Raw genomic sequence first — 17,367 nt, 5'->3', positions numbered from 1 at the left:
AAAATGTATACAGAAAGCAAAGTTACTATTTAATTGGTCTTCATTTCTTCCAATTTCAAGTATTATGTTTTCTTAGAAATTTTTCAAGACATTTATATCAGCCTTTATATTCAGAGGGTTGTTGTAAGGGTCAAATGAGATTGATGGATCACAGATCTGGTGTCAAATGGGAACTGATTTGAACCCAAATCTTCTAATTACAGAAGTAGTGAATGCTCTCCTCACTATGTCAAACTGCTCCCCTAATAATAATGTATTTGAGAAGCTTTAATGGTCATAAAGCGTTAAACAGATGTCAGCTATTAAACTCTCACTTGGCCTGAACAGCTTCTCAGATTGGGATTTAAATGCTTGGGGTCAACATCTGGCATTCTCTCTGATGAGAGAAGCCAACGGCTAGAGAATGTGCCCTCATTGGCCAGCCTGGAGAAAGGTCCGATCCCTTGTTTCTTGCCCCTGAGAGGTCTGGCTAGGAGAAATGGTGCCTTCTTCCTTTCTCTTTTCAGGCAATAAAGCCCTGAAAGCCTCACTTTTAGGAGAGCAGAGCAAACAATAGAAAATTGTCCTGTGCAGTCTCTTGGAGCCAGATCTCTGGACCTGGCGGGCTGTTCTCTGGAGGGTTCCTCCAGCCGCTCCTTGCCAGCATTACTGCTGGTGACTCCCCAGCTGGTCAGTAAAAACTCTCCCTGCTGGTTTTTTGCAGTCAGAGCCAGCAGCAAATTCTTTTGCTTCCTCTGAAGCAGATGACCAGGAAGTGTCAGAGGAGAACTTTGAAGAGCGGAAGTATCCAGGGGAAGTTACCTTAACCAACTTTAAGCTGAAGTTCCTCTCCAAGGACATTAAGAAGGAGCTGCTCACGTAAGTCTCCCTCTCTGGCTGGCAGGAGCCCCAAGAGAGTTTACCCAAATTTGGGGAAGGGAACTGACATTGTTTGAGAGTTGTAGATGCTTGGGGCCTCCTTCCACCCCATTACCATGGACACATGCCATGAATAGACTATTCCCATTTTGATGGATAAAGTTGAATGACCTAGTCTCAAGATCTACTGCCTTATTATTTCCCTGGGAGCATTTTCTTTGGCTGCTTTGTTGTTGTTCATGTAGCTGTTGCTGACACCCTGTGTGTGCCCTGTCTCCCAGGGATTTGGTCCTAAATATGCCTCGCTTTAGGCAAAGCTAGGAAGAAATGCTTCTAGATCAAGGGCCACTATGATTAAGTTAACCTTGGTCCCATGGTCCCATGCCATCCCGAAGGAGATGGGGGAGATGGGAAGGGGAAGGAGGAAGACTGGCTCTTTTTTACTTCCTTATTATTTATCACATTTAAATATTTAATTTTGGGCTTTTTTTGTTTGTTTGTTTTTGTTTTTTCACAATGAAAGTCCTACCTAATAGCACAGAGTCTAGCAGGAAGAACCTTGTTATGTAGAATAAGAAGCATAATAAGCAGGAAACCTAATTTGCTTTGTATGGCTGGCCCTTGGGTATTCTAACTACCTGAGAAGGACATGGTATTTTTCTTGCTCCATTCTTTCTGGGTAGAACTGGCCAAGCTTCCAAGCCTTGGGAAATACAGGATAATGCTAGACTCCAAATTTAAGTATGGGTACATTTAATTCTCAATTTTCCACACATGCACTATCCACATTATAAGTCATCTCAAACACATTTTTAATCCCAGCATGCTTGTGGAATATTTTACCTTCCCCCTCCATAACCCTCCCCCACAGTTGGTGTATGCTCAGAGAATGCAAATTTATTCAGTATTAATTCAAGAAGGGCATAATTAGGAAAGTAAATCCTCTCTAAAGAGGTGGGATGTATTCATAAGACCAAATGTATTTGGAATGACTTTCAGATTATCTGCATCTCAGTGCCCCTCGTGGTGATTAGAATATGACTTTGTCTGGCTGACAGGGTGATTAGATTGTCTCATTCCAGTATAGTCTTCAGAGATAAATTCTGGGCTATTCCCACTGGAACCCACTATGTGAGGTTTGCCTGTATTGTGGCTTAAGTCACTCCTTCAGGGCCCTAGTGAAAGCCCCTGGATTCAGGCTATATTTGGGTGGGTGGATGGGGAGGGTGTGCAAGTTTGCTGTGCTCACCTGTGTGGCAAGGGACAAAGTAGTTTCCTCTCTGTCCACACACAAACATTCCAAAGAAGCAAGCTCACCTTGAGCAGCCAAAGTCTGAAGTTGGTTCTCCAGGATTTAGGACATTGGGGCTTTAATTTTATTGGGGATTTTTTCCTCATATGCTGATCTCAGTGATCTTTTAAAGGAAGGAAAAGTTTGCACTAAACAGAATACGGGCTAGAAGGGTCTGCTGTGTTCTGGTTAGGAGGTGGTAGAGTCTAGTAGAAGAAATACTACTCTTGGAGTCAAGAACAATCTGGGTTCAGTCCCTCGCTCTGACACTACAGTTATCCCTTCCCCATCACAACTTGCTCTATCAAGGTTTCAATATAATGCTGGTTGGTGTAAAAAATTAAATGAGAATTTGGGGGGAGTTTTGTGGAAGCACAGACAACATGTGAAGGCCAGCAGATGATACAGAAAAAGTTTAGAAGCTCAGAAATGCATAAAATACATGTATAGTATTGTATAAAATCAACATATTTTATCTCTTATTACCATATTTCAGACTTGTTCTCTGGTACAAAGGGAGGGCCAAAAAATTTTACATGGATTTTCCAGATCACAGGGACACTGCACCTCTAACACCAGCAATGTGCAAGGGATAATTGTAGTTGTCTAACCATGGGCAAGTCACTTAACCTCCAGAGGAACATTTCCTCATTTATAATAATATCTGTATTTTTTTTTTGTTTCTCACATGGGTATTATAAGGATCAAATGAGATAATGTATGTAAAGTATATTACAGACCATTATATGTGAGTTATTGGTGGAAATAAGGATTCCCAAATAAGAAATTGCTCCTGAAAGGCTTGATTGGGTTTGGCTACCCACAGCTCTACTCCTAGCTGCTCTAGGTCTGCATCGCAGAGGGAGGGTTTCTTGTCACACTACAGGAGGAGTCATCTCTGCACAAATCTGTTTCTCTTGGGGCCTGACATTTTCTGTTTCTTTGTTCAGCTGTCCCACCCCAGGCTGTGATGGCAGTGGACACATCACTGGAAACTATGCCTCCCACCGCAGGTGCGTTGCCTTCGATTCCAGGTTCTGACTCTTAAGCCAATGTTACGTGTGGATGGTTTAGTACTTCTTTTCCCTCCCTCCACTCACCCCTCCCCCCCTTTTTTTTGGCCTTACCCAGATATTCCATCTCTTCTCTTTCAGCCTTTCTGGTTGCCCTCTTGCTGACAAGAGCCTCAGAAACCTCATGGCTGCACACTCTGCTGACCTCAAGTATGTTTGCGCTCAACTTGAATCTCCTCTGGCCTGTGTTGACACCCTTGCTTTCCCTCTCTCCTTCCATAGAGGCTTCAGCCAAAACTCATCTCTCCAAAGGCCTGTGGGCCTGGGCCAAGCCCAGAGGGAAAGCTGGGGGACACCCCTTACTCTAAAAGGAGAAAATACTTGCCTGTCTGCCTGTCTGCCTGTCTGTCCGCCTGTCTGTCCACCTGCCTGCTTTGGGGGCTTTAGACCTTCAGGAAGGGCTGTTTTGGGCTGTCTTGGGCTGCTGCTAATGCTGCTGTTACTGCTACTTCTTATTGCTCATTGCCTCAAGCTGCTCTGGTCTGTGTGATGTCCCCTTGTTAGGCTAGGAGAGATGCTGGTCAGATACTTGTGTCCCCAGGCCAGCCACTCTTCAGGTGGTCAGGCTGCTCAGTCCAAGGAGTCATCTGGGCTTCTGGAGCTGAGATTTTAAGAGGAGGATACAGACAGGACCAGCCTCCCCTCAGCCTTCTGAGGCTTCCAAACTCTGCTGCTCCTTCTCCCCATCTGGTTCAGTTCACTAGCCTCCAGTAGCAAAAGTCTTGAAAGAGCTCTGTGTGGACTCTGGGTAGGGTTCACTGCCCCCTCGATATTCAGGTGAAGCTGCAGGGCTGCCCATGGAATGGTTCAGGGGGTAGTAGACCATGTGGCTTTTGCTAATTGTGAACTGGAAGCTAATGATGAAAGAAAACGCTATTCCTTTTTCCTTTTTTCTTGATACTTAAGCTGCTTCTGGATGAGATCGTAGGGCTCCTCAATCAGTTCCCTGAACCTTCCCGTCCCCTTCTTCTGCTCCTCCTTCCCCACCCAAACTGCCTTCCCCAACAGATGGTTGAGGTCACCATCTCACCTCACCTGCTCAAGGATAGCTTCACGGATGTTACCAAACACCCAGAGGTTTCCCAGATGTGCAGTGTCCATTTAGAAGGATGCAGTGTATTCTTAACAGTTATCTGCTGGGGTCATACCCTCAAAGAAGCTAGAACCATTGCCATGAGCTGAATTATGGTGGAAGTGGGGGAAACGTGAAGGGGGATTGCAACACTGACCTGAACTTGAAGGCTGGCCGTTTACTTTTTTCTCCGTGGAGCAACAGGATTTGCTGGAGCTAGGTTATATCATCTTGACCAGAAGCACGGTAGCTTAGAAGGAATCAAGGACTCCCAACCTACCTGCTGAGAAGACCTAGGTTTGAGTTGTAGTTCCAACATTTGCAGTCTGTATGATATGGGCAAATCAGTTAACCTCCGTAAGCCACAATTTCCTCATCTGTAAAATGGAAATAATACTTGCCTTGTTTACATCAGCACAATGTCAAGAGGTAATGATGGATGGAGCTGGTTGAAACTAGCTCAATGAGAACTGTGTCTAGGAAAAGTGGTTGATTTGCTCACAGCTCGGTTGAATTGCACAACCACTTGAGGAAATATAAGGGTGGGAATTTAGGGGGACTTTTGGAAGACGGACAAGAGGTGTCTATTGTCAGTAGTTATTTTGACTGGCCATGGTTGTGGAGCATTTAGCCAGATTCCATTGTTTGTGAGGAAAAAAAAAACAGGTACAGGTAAGTCTCCGGGGCTCAATCAGCCAATAAGTATTTATTAAGTGGCTACTATTAAAGTATGTAGGTGGTGTAATGCATAGGATAGTACTTCTCATGTAAGTACTCTGCAGCAAAGGAGAAAATATCAGAGGCATTGCCAATATGCTACCCTCATAAATAAGGCAAGAGCAACATTGCCATTAGACTACATCTTTAAAGGAGCAGCTAAGTGATACAGTGGACAGTGCCAGGTCTGGAGTCAGGAACACCTGAGTTCAAATCCAGCCTGAAACCCTATCTGTGTCACTCTCAGATAGTCACTTAACCCTGTTTGCCTCAGTTTCCTCATCTGTAAAATGAGCTGGAGAAAGAAATGGCAGACTGCTCCAGTGTCTTTGCTAGGAAAACTCCAAATGGGGTCATGTAGAGTCAGACACCACTGAAATGACTGAACACTATTAAGTGCCCACTACATGGCAGATGCTGTGCTGGGTTCTGGGGATTCAAGCACAGAAATGAAATGGTCCATGCCCTCAAGAAGCTTACAATTAGGGTAACATTAGAGAAAGTAGTTTCAGTTGGGTGAGGAGTTTGGAAACCAAACTTGTAACAAAGGGTTGAAAAGTGAGTGAGAGGAAAGGAAATGGAGTCAACTAATATAAAGAATATTTTCTACAGTAAGAGCATTTTCTTCTCAGGAAGAGTGGTGCTATATTGTTTGGAACACTGGGAGGTTTCCTTGGAGGCTATAATGAAAAGAGTGCTGGATGTGGATTCAAAGCTCAGTTCTGCTACTTGCTACTTCTGTGATCTTAAAGGGTTTCTTATGATCCTCAGTTTCCTAATCTGTAAAATTAAGGGGTTGGACTAGATGAACTCTAAGGTCCTTTTCAGCCCCAAATCTATGATCCGATGTCTGTGGTATTCTACCCTATAGGAAAATCATAGCTATATTTTGTGAGTGAATTTTCCATTCCTCCGGGGGATTTTCTGTGCTGTGGTTATGCTTGGTGCTTTTCCAGTAGCTAGGGATTAGCCTTCTAGTGTAAGTGAATTTATGATCATAAGGCCTTTCTGAGACAACGCTGATGCAGTGACTGTCTGAGACTTCCCCTCCCACCCCATCAGTCTCTAGCAGTCTTTGGGAGCTCCAGACATAACAACCTACCTTACGGGTTATTGTGTGAAAAGTGATTTGTAAACTATCAATTCTTATATAAAGGTGAGCTATTACTATTGCCTCTTGGCTAAGATTGGTGGGAGGTAGCATCTTTTCTTTGGAAAATCATAGATTCCCAGAGTTAACAGGGACCTCAGAAGCCATTTAGTGTGACTCCTGCCCAAAGCAGGACTCCCCTCTACATTATCCCCAACAAACAGAAGCCATATGACCTCTGCTTGAATATATACTCTAAAGGGGAATTTACTTCCTAACAAAGCAGCCCATTCCATTTTCTTACTGCTTCAAATATTGAAATCTGATTCACTGTCATTCCCACCCACATGTCCTAGTTCTGTCCTCTGGAGTCACAGCAAAAAGTCTAATCCCGCTTGCACATGACAGTCTTTCAAAACCTCAGATAAATGACCTCTACTGAACAGTCAGGATGATCGGTGAGGGAACAGGAATTGCAAAGAATTAGAGCTGTCCAAGTCCAGCCAGGGCACAAGTACCTGCTTTTTTTTTTCTTTGGGGGATAGTTCCAGTCTGTGACCACACAAGAGTCCTTTCTGTGGCTTCTGTCAAGTCCACAGCTCATGTCTTGCACTATGAGGTAGAGATAGAAGCTAGAGAATTCAGTGTACAGTTTTCCTATGGACTCTGGCTTTCTCGAAAGCAGAAATGGGTAGGTTACTGTGGCTTAGCAGGAAACAGGACCCATGTTCCAAACATTATTATGATGGAAGAAGGATGAATTAGCCCTCTGAATCCACACAGAGGTTTGGGATCACAGCTACCCATCACACTCAGCCATCCAGCCTGTAACAAAAATGAATGGGTCAGGCTTGTCCAAGTTCATTTCCTTTGGGCTGAGCAATCCTCTGATCTCATTTATCTCATTTTTGTGGCAAGGGAGAAAATATCAGAGGGATTACCAGTGTCACCCTCATAGATAAGGCAAAAACAACATTTCCATTAGCCTATATAGGGGGAAGGGCAGCTAGGTGACACAGTGGAAGCACCAGGCCTGAAGTCAGGAAGACCCGAGTTCAATTCCAGCCTGAAATACTTACTGTGTCACCCTGGAATAGTCACTTAACCTTGTTTGCCTCAGTTTCCTCATCTGTAAAATGAGCTGGAGAACAAAACAGCAAATCTCTCCAGTATCTTTGTCAAGAAAATCCCAAATGGGGTCCCAAAGAGTTGGACACAACTGAACAACAATTGGGACTGGAGCATTTTTAGGAGCTAATAACTCCAAAATAAACATTTTCTGGAGGCTAAACGCCACCATAGCAGGTATGGGTTTTTCCTATTCCCTTCTCAGTTCTGCCCTTCTTCAAGGCCTCCCTCCTTTCCTACTTTCTTCCTCTTCTTTTTTGTCTCTTTTCCTCCTTCTCTCCCTCTTCCCCCTTCCTCCTCATCTTCTTTCTTTCTTTCTTTCTTTCTTTCTTTCTTTCTTTCTTTCTTTCTTTCTTTCTTTTCTTCTTCTTCTTCTTCTTCTTCTTCTTCTTCTTCTTCTTCTTCTTCTTCTTCTTCTTCTTCTTCTTCTTCTTCTTCTCCTCCTCCTCCTCCTCCTTCTTCTACTACTACTACCTCATCCTCTTTCTCCTTAATATTTTCAAATTCTTCTCATTTCTAGCTATTTTTTTAAAAATGTGGTAAGTGAGTTCTTCTAAAACTAAGGAACAGCCATATTACTTTCCAACTCTGATCTGTGTGAACTTTGAGGACACTAGTGTGGAAACGCCCCAGGACCTTATCTAGAATACAAACCAATGGGGGCAGCTAGGTGGCACAGTGAGTAGAGCACTAGCCCTGGAGTCAGGAATACCTGAGTTCAAATCCAGCCTCAGACACTTGACACATTTACTAGCTGTGTGACCTTGGGCAAGTCACTTAGCCTCAATTGCCCTGCCTCCCCCCCCCTGCAAAAAAAGAAATAAATAGAATACAAACCAATGCAAGACAGGCAGTGTAGAGTAATGGATACAGCACTGGACTTGGATCTGGGAAGGCCTGACTTTAAATCCCACAGACATTAGTCTTCTAACCCTGGACACGTCACTTAAATTCTCTATGCCTCACTTTCCTTGTCTGTAAAATATGGGTGGTTAGTCTTCTAACCCTGGACACGTCACTTAAATTCTCTATGCCTCACTTTCCTTGTCTGTAAAATATGGGTGGTTGGAATTGATAGCCTCTGAGTTCCCTTCCAGCACTATATCTGTGATCCTAATTAGTTCCCCATGCTGCATAGAGGAAGTCTGCCAGGCAGTCAGAGCAATGCTTCTCTTAGGTGATTAAGGCCTTTTGAGATGAAAATCCCCTAAAGAGTGGGAAGAATGCTCGCGGCTGTCAGAGGATTTGGATGAAATCCTGCCACTATCACTTACTACCTGTGGGACTTTAGACAAGTCACTTAGTCTCCCTGATCCCTGATTTCCTAAATGAGGGGGTTGGACTAGATATACCCTGAGGTCGCTTCCAGATCTAGAGTTATGATCTTGTGATCCTTAGACTTCTGGATTCAGAACATAGCTTCAGAGAGGTAGATGGAGCTGATGGGGTAGCTTCAGAATTCCTCCCAAATCTCTCCATCCCTCCAGCTTAAGTAGGGATGTGAAGCTCCTCCCCTAATTCCCACGCCTCAGGTGACTAGAGTTACTCCTTTCCTTTCTTTTCCCTATTCTTATTTCTTCTAGCTCCACATTTCCTGCCCAAATATAGTCACAAGAAGTAGATGGGTTATAATATGTATAGTTCATTAGCTCTAGAGGAGTGGTATTTAATCCTTTGGTGTATCATGGATCCCTTTGGCATTCTGGTGAAACCCAGGGACTTTTTTCTCAGAGTAATATTTTTAAATGCATACAACGCATAGTATTACAAAAGAAAGCAATTATATTAGAATGCAATGTATATGTATATGTGTTTGTATACATATATACACATATATGTATATACACACACACATATATACACTTGCAGCTTGTTCAAAGGACTTTCTGGTTTCTTCTCCCCACCCAGGATGAATCCTTATGTTGAACTAAAGGGCACTGTGTAAACCAACTCCTTTGTGCATAACATGCCCATGGATCTTCAAAAGGCAAGTTGGTTAGGCCCAGACTCACTGAGAGAGTTCATGGTGAAGCCCTTAGCACTACATCGAGCCCACCCTCGCTCACTGTGTCCCCAGGCAGTTTTCTCCATGCTGGGCAGGTAGGAAAGTGGCAGTCCCTGAACTTTTAAAAAGGTCAAGAACCTCTGGACTAAAGCAAAGGGTAAAGTTGTCCAAATCCAGCCAGGGCAAAAGTACCTACTTTGTGGTTCAGTCGTGTCTTGATTCTTTGCAACCTCATTTGGGGTTTTGTGGCAACATTGGAGTGGTTTGCCGTTTCCTTCTCCAGCTCATTTTATAGATGGGGAAACTGAGGAAAACAGGGTTAAGTGACTTGTCCAGGCTTTCATAATTAGCAAGTGTCTGAGGCTAGATTTGAACTCGTGAAGAAGTGATTCCAAGCCCAGTGCTCTACCCACTGTACCACCTAGCTGTCCAACTTTCTTTGCCTTCTTGCAAATAAATTGTTTTGTCTAGTGGCCATTATTTTGTGCCAGGACAAGCTCAGGCTTCCTTTTCTGGGATTCTAATGAAGCCTGACTCTATAATACCCAGATTTTCTAGAGGAATCATTGAGCCAAAGGCTATAGCTTTAAATTGATCCACATTATGCTAATTTCTATGTAACTCAGATTCATTTCTGGAGGGATATGTTATGCCAAAGAAGCCTTTTAAAAACTTTTCCCCTTAGAAATTAGAATCGTATTTTTGCCAAGATTAAATGAACTTGAACACTTAGAGATGGGGCTTGGCTCAGGACTCCAGTCTCATAAGGCTTAAGCAGCTTTATATTTGGGCCAAGTTCCTGCCTTGGGAGAGCGGGCACAATATGCTTTGTTGTAAAGAGGAACCTGGAAGAGCTTTGTAGCAAGAGAGACTGACCCTTCATTGAGGCCCACTTGGAAATCTTGCCTTCCTCAACATAAACCCCATTTATACCTGAATTGTGTAATTGGAAATAACCGTGTCATTGCCCCTGTAATTAGGGAGCTGCAGAAGGGCTGATCCATCCATGCTGCGACTTTCCTACCTGCCCAGCATGAAGAAAACTATGTGGGGACACAGCGAGAGAGGGTGGGTTTGATGTAGTGCTAAGGGCTTCACCTTGAACTCTCTCAGTGAGTCTGGGACTGACCAACTTGCCCTTTGAAGAGCTGTGGGTATAGGATGCACAAAGCAGTTGCTTTACAGAGTGCACTTCAGTTCAACATGAGGACTCACCCTGGGTGGGGAGAAGAAACCAGAAAGTCCTTCGAACAAGCCACAGGTGTGTATTACAGCAGCAGGTGCAGACAGAGAGCAGGCGGAGGGAAGGGGGGAGGAGTGACAGAGTGTGTCCCTCTTGTGAGCAGCCACGCATCTGCTGTTTGTAGAAGCCTCTTGTAATATGTTTGCAGAAATAAGCACACACGCGCTACAGCCGTCAGTCTGTGTTTGACAACTAGCTTTCATTTCTGTAGGACGGCGAGGGATATGTTTCTGTAGTCCATAATGTCTGTGGCTTTTAAGGGTGGAGTGTGGGCTTCTGCCATAACTTGCCCACTTTCACAAATATCAGCTTTGTCTCTCACCTGCTCAAAGAAATGCCTTTCTGAGTCTATGTTTGAGTTCTTGGGCCCTAGATAAAGTAACCTGAACAGCTGCAAATGCAGAAGGATGCATGATACAATTTTTCATGGCTAGCAGCATTTTCCAAAGCACAGGCTCTCTAACAAATAGAGTTCGGAGCAGGAATGAGGAGACTTGCAGATCTGCAGAAGTCTACCGATGTGTGGGGATTTCGGCTCCCTCTGAGCCCCATGGTGGACTTGGTATGAGTCACAGCAGTTGTTTGTCCTTTGTCCTCAAAGAGGATGATGACATCAGGAAGGTGATGCCATGACTCACAAGTGAATTGCATTTAAGTGAGGGAGGGCTATGCAAAGTCACCAGCCTCACTTTCTCCTCTGGAGCCATCTGGGTCCAGTGGCCAGATATAGATCAGGATGACTGGAGATGGCCCCCATCACAGCAGGTGAAACCTATGCAAAGGAGCCAATCATTTCTCACCAAACCATGAAATATTCATCATGTCATCTAAAGTAATCAACTCTCAGGGTTTGGGCTGGGGTTGGGGCTTCCTACCTTTTCTGTCCACATGGGGTCTGTCACCTTTTTGTCTGTGTCTGGAAGACCCATGAGAGAATAAGTAGAAATCAAAAGACAAGGCCCTTGCTGAGGAAGTCATAGACTTATAGATTTCAAGATGGAAGGGACTTCAAAAACCATCCAGTCTGATCCCTTCATTTTACAGATGAGGAAACTGAGGCCCAGAGGTGTTAAATAACTTCAAGAACACAGAGGCAAGTAAACTGCAGAGTCAGGATTCAAACCCAGGTCCTCTAGTTGCAAATCTTGGGAGATTTAAGTTAAAGTACAGAGTATTATAATTGTTGTTTTCATACTCAGACACTCAAATGGAGCTGACTTCATCAAACTGGATAATCCCCAAAAGGAACACATGGCAACCCACCCATGTCTGCCCCATCCTGTATAACTCTTGTCCATATTCTCCAGTAAGTTCACCATCGGGGCGAACTATTAGATTATAGAATCATAGATCTAGAGCAGGAAGGTCACCTGTTTTATAGATGAGAGAAACTGAGGCCCAGGAAGGTTAAGTAAATATTACAGACAGTTCTCACTTTGTGTAAATTTACATTATACAGATTCAACTAGGACAAGCAACAGGACCCCGAGATGGCTGGTGGTAGGGCACCTGCTTCTGGCAGAAGCGGCAGTGGGCTGCCAGTGCAGCACCAAGCCTGGAATCCTCTGCCAAATGTGGGGATGAGCAGGCACTGAAGCTCCTTTGGCTATGGAGGCCACAGAGCAGTAGCTGGGGAAGAAAAGGGCTGGAGAATGGTCCACTTATGTTAAGTAAGAACTGGCTGTATTTTGAATTATTGCTTTAATTTTTTTTACAAGTCACATACTTCCAGATGTCAGTGGGAATATGTGACCTTAGCAATATATAGGAATGCATTTCAATGGTGCAGTTTGCAACCTAGTTCCCATTTTCTCATCCTTTGTGATCCTTGCCCATGTCCTGCCATAAATCCTCCAAAAAACTGCCTTTCTTCTAGCTATTTTAATATTCTGTGAGTATCAGATAATGATTCCTCTTATCCACTTATCACAAGTAATAACCTCACAGATTTGATCTTAACCTCATCTGGATGGATCAAGGGTGATCATGATGTATATTGACTTTCAATTATGCAACCAACCAACAAGAATTTATTTAAAGTTTATTTTATGCCAGGCACTGTGCTAGGCCCTGGGGATACAAAGACAAAACTGGAACAGTTCCCTGCCCTCAAGAAGCTTACATCTCCTTTTTGTTAAGAAAGCCTCACACAAGGCAAAGAACAAGCTTGCCAACAGGCATATGTGACGGAGGAAGAGAAGATGGATGAGGAAATGAAATAGAGTCACTTTTCTGAAAATTTAGTTTATGATGGAGAGTAAATGGACTGAAGTTTGAAACAGTACCTAGAAACTGTATGAAATCTGGAGGGAAAGGAGAGATTAGTTCATATTTTTATGAGTTAGAAACGCAGAGGGGTCATTTTTAGCTGAGATTTTAAATGGATGCAGAGACAACAATTTCCAGCTGAAATGAACAGGCAACTTTTGGACTTGAACGGCAGAGTTCTAGTCACATTTCTTTAGTGACTGTGGGAGTGTATTGGGGGAGGGCGGATTGCACTGAGGAAGGAAACATGCACGTACAGACCAAGGGAACTAAGTTCCAGGACTAAGAGGATGACCTAGTTATCCTGGGAGTAAGACATAAGTAACTTATCAAGTTAGCCAAGAGGTGTCTATTACAATAACAAGGTTATGGGTCTGTAAAGAGCAGCCTGTACACTGTCAGTACCCACAGGTAAAGTGTTCTTGTGTTCTACTCTGATTATTGAGCACATACAGTGCTGAAAAACAGCAAAGGAGATGTTGCCTGAAGAAAGGGCCAAAGTCCACAATGAGGAAACTCATGGAGGAGAACTCCCCCATTCTTTTGACTAAGGGAGAAAAAAAATGAAATGTGATCGATAGAATGCCAGAGGGCCTTTTATGTTAACATTTGATGTTAACATTTACCCTGGGCCCATTTCATCACATGGATGAATCTTGTTCAATGGGGAAAGCCTTTGGGTGAGAGTCAGACGACCTGAATTCTAGCATGAAAATTTCCGGAAGTTAACCTCAGCCATGTTATTTAAATTCTCTGAGCCTCAGTTTCTTTATTTATAAAATGAACATGAGTGTGTTTTGCCTAACATATCATAAGACTATTGTGAAGATAAAGTGTGACAATAGCTGTTAAGGCACTTTATAAAATAATATGAGGACCATAGATTTAAAACTGGAAGGAATATTACAGGTCATCTCATCCAACAGATAAGGAAACTGAGGCCTCAGAAATGTTAGGTGACTTTTCCAAAGTCACACAGGTATTAAGTGATAAGGCTAGGATTTGAATGCAAGTTATCTTACTGTAAATCCTATGTTCTTTCTATCAAACAATCCAGCAAATTTGTCGTAACAAAATAGGGAATGAAATTTTGTCCTTTTTTGGTTTAAAAGTTATTGAGGTGCCAGTTACAAGATAACCCAGATGATAGAAATTTTTTTCTAAAAGGTTTCAAAATAGATAAGTGACCACAAAGCCAATGGCCACAGAACCGTAGTTATTTATTGAGTCTATGATGAAGTCTCTGATATTCAGCCTGCTGAGAAGAGAAACTCTCTGTTATTTAGTATTTGGTAAGCTAGAACTTTCTGTTATATTAATTCAGATAGCAGGCTTATAAGCCTTTTTGTTACATTCATTTATGACTATATGAGTGAAAACACAAAATGGCAAAAAAAAAATCCTATAATGATAGTATACGTCCCTCAGACCAATATGATGAAGTGATTCTTCACAAAAAATATTTTCCTACCCCTAACCATCCCACAGAAAAAATAAATTGAAATTAAGAAATAACAAAAATATCATAAAAGCCTATGCTTGCGACCCCATGGCAGACTGTTTAGTGCTCATTTTTTATAATGTGGAGAGTCAGGGTTTCAGATTGGGGTTTTTCCCCATTCCCCAATTAGCAGAAGCTATAATCATTAGAGTTATTATATTATATTAATTCCAAAGCTTATAGCTTTTATTTACACATAAATAATAGCCCCTTCTCAGGAGATTTTTAAGGCACCCAAGAAAGATTAAATTATGCTTACTATAGTTTGTGTTATTTTCTTTGAGATCTGATTTATTGAAAATTGTTGTTTCATAGGTATATATGGCAGTTCTATTAATCTTGTACATGCCACTCCCCAATACTGCCAAATAGCAGAGTACTTGGTGTATTGCTATTATTAACATTATCATTGGCCTGGCAAATCATAGCACCAATTTAATCTTGGGATCAGTATCAAAATTTAAATTCTATCCTCTCAAATAAAAATCTTAGGGAATGCCCCATTACATTTTTTATTAACTTTAAAAATACACAGTTCTCTAGCAAAGAGTGAGTCTCTCTTTTTTTGTGGGCCTTCCTATGATGCAGGGGGCTGCTTGGGCAACATTAGATCTATGGCTGGCAGAAAAAGTCTGATTATATAACAAAATCTAAAAATACTGCTTTGTGATTTGGCATAATGTTAAGGTTCTTGTAGAATGGCTAATTCAGATAACCTATTTGTTATCAGGAGGCAGGTCAAGGGGAGTAGCTTGCTTATGTTTCACCTTTTCCCCTTTTTGGTTCTTTGTATCAGTGAGGATCGGATATGAGGATGTCACAAGGTGGGTAGGCCATCACCAAAATTCCATCAAAAACATTTCCATTCTGGGAAAGATGAGGGTGGGGGAGAGGGAAGAGGAGATACTCAGAGGATACATCGGGGAGATATTCTAAGGGCGGGTGCATTTGGCACATTTTTATTTTTACCTGCTCAGGTCTATTTGTGGAAATCATCTCATTGGATTAGGTCAAGTGTATGCATTTAAAATATAAATCTTCCAAAGTCCATTCACTGATCAGAGCCCTTCTAACCCTGATTTCCCATTCCTCTGCAGGTGCCCAACTCCTGGATGTGATGGTTCTGGTCACATAACGGGAAATTATGCATCACATAGGAGGTAAGATCTGCATAGAAATTATTTGGTTCTAAAGTTAGTGAACATGGGACAGGTACCAGATGGGGGGAGGTGTAAGATAGATATGAGGTGGAAAAAGTTATAAAATTATGAATAAAACATTCAGGTTGCTAACAGTTGAGGCCTATTTTCATCTCTTTAATCTGAGATTTTTTTGGTGTTTCTAGCATTTGATTAGGTAGCTCTCTTTAGTAGAATACAAGGACAGAAGGTCAGATTTCAGTGAATATAATGCTCCTCTTAATAATTCTGCCTATTTATGACTTCTATTATCACTTTAGAATATTAATAGGGATATTATAATAATAATCTAGTGCTCTTTTTTAAACAAATCCATTAAAATTACAGTCTGTTAACAGATACCTTATCTAGACACCATTAATTACAATCTGTCTCTCTACTCACTCTCATCACATACCCCTCAAATATGGATGTAAAAACCCCTACTTTTCTACATGATATGAATGAGGTCAAACACTGCGGTAAACTCAAGAAAAAAATGAATGAGCCAGGTGGATATAAGAAGTTATACTTCATGGAATAAAACAGTATTTTTTTCTTTTTAAAAAAACATAGTTTGTCAGGCTGCCCTCGTGCCAAGAAAAGTGGAATCAAAGTAACACCAACAAAAGATGACAAGGAGGACCCAGAGCTGATGAAGTAAGTTTTCCATAAGATCTTCTCTAAGAATTGAATTAGTTTTGTTGACTTTAGAACAGAAACTAAGATCTTTCTGACTTTGAAAAAAAAAAGGCATTGGTAGATTCTATTGAAGATTTTAGTCATTTGTAATCACTAGTGACATTGATAATGTGTGCACTGTCTGATATCCAACAGACTAATTAATTTAAAGATGAAAAAGAAAGTACCCTTAGAAATTTTGTAAATTGTGCTTAGGATTTCAGGAAAGAAGACTCTTCATTAAATAAGATGCAGCTAGGAGGCACAGTGCATAGAGTTATAGACCAACGTCAGAAAGCCCTGACTTCAAATCTAGCTTCAGAAACTAATTGTGTGACCCTGGTCAAGTCACTTAACCTCTGTATGTTTCAGTTTCATCACGTGTAAATGTGAATAATAAATAGCAAATGCCTTTCAGTGTTATAGTAAGGTTAAAATATTTGTAAAGGACTTTGCAACACTAGCTATTAGTAGGAATATTGTGGAAAGGACACTGTATTTGAAATCAGAGGACCTGGGTTTGAACCTTAACTCTGCTATTTACTACTACCTGTGTGGTCTCGGGCAAGTCCCTTAATCAACTTGGACCTCAATTCCTCATTTGTTAAATGAGAGGGATTGGATTAGATGGCTTCTTAGTCCTAAATCTGGTCCTTCTGGTCCTAAATCTATGATCCCATGAATCTAGAATTCTCAATAACTGTGTCTAGGTCATTGTGTTTAAAAATGAAGCCATCTGATCAATGTCATCCTTGTAAATAAATCCAGTAATGATCACCAAAGATGAAACTATATTTTAGTATAGCCAATAATATATGTATGTATGCACACAGTTTTGAATATTGATAGAAGTCATATAACTGACCCAACATCATGAACTTTTCAAAGGTGTTTTGAATTTTGAAATTTACAGAATTTAACTTCTTGGGGGAACATTAACAATCCACTGTTTTCCTAGGGAGTGTCTGCTGCTAACAGTCCAGAGGAAGAGACATATTTAAAATGAGGTTTTGAATTTAACCAGGGTTTTTGGTAGGGAAACTAAATCCATAAGTCTTTACAGAGCACAATGGAGGATCATCTCCACAGACAGAGAATATACTTTCTCTCTTGCTGTAAATTACAAGGGTACAAATGCATACACACACAAAGAGAGATGACGATGAATGACCAGCATGAGAGGTGTCTGCCTAGCAAAATCATAGCTCAAAATAACATAGATGACTCAAGCCATCTATCTTGAACCAAGCCCTTGACACTCT

The 17,367-nt window shown here is 41.8% G+C and overlaps 1 protein-coding gene across 1 annotated transcript in view; it reads left to right on the top strand.

Moving 5' to 3' along the window:
• The window catches only part of MYT1 (myelin transcription factor 1), a 194,660-nt gene that overhangs the window by 143,767 nt on the left and 33,526 nt on the right, over window positions 1-17,367 (top strand). The window contains exons 13-17 of the mRNA XM_036750731.1: window positions 704-858; window positions 3,100-3,162; window positions 3,304-3,372; window positions 15,344-15,406; window positions 16,001-16,084. Coding sequence (XP_036606626.1) covers window positions 704-858; window positions 3,100-3,162; window positions 3,304-3,372; window positions 15,344-15,406; window positions 16,001-16,084 — 434 coding nt within the window. The remainder of the gene's footprint in view (window positions 1-703; window positions 859-3,099; window positions 3,163-3,303; window positions 3,373-15,343; window positions 15,407-16,000; window positions 16,085-17,367) is intronic.

The sequence above is a fragment of the Trichosurus vulpecula genome, chromosome 3 (assembly GCF_011100635.1).
Source record: "Trichosurus vulpecula isolate mTriVul1 chromosome 3, mTriVul1.pri, whole genome shotgun sequence".
Taxonomy (NCBI): Eukaryota; Metazoa; Chordata; class Mammalia; order Diprotodontia; family Phalangeridae; genus Trichosurus; species Trichosurus vulpecula.
This window is presented reverse-complemented; position numbering and strand designations above follow the sequence as displayed.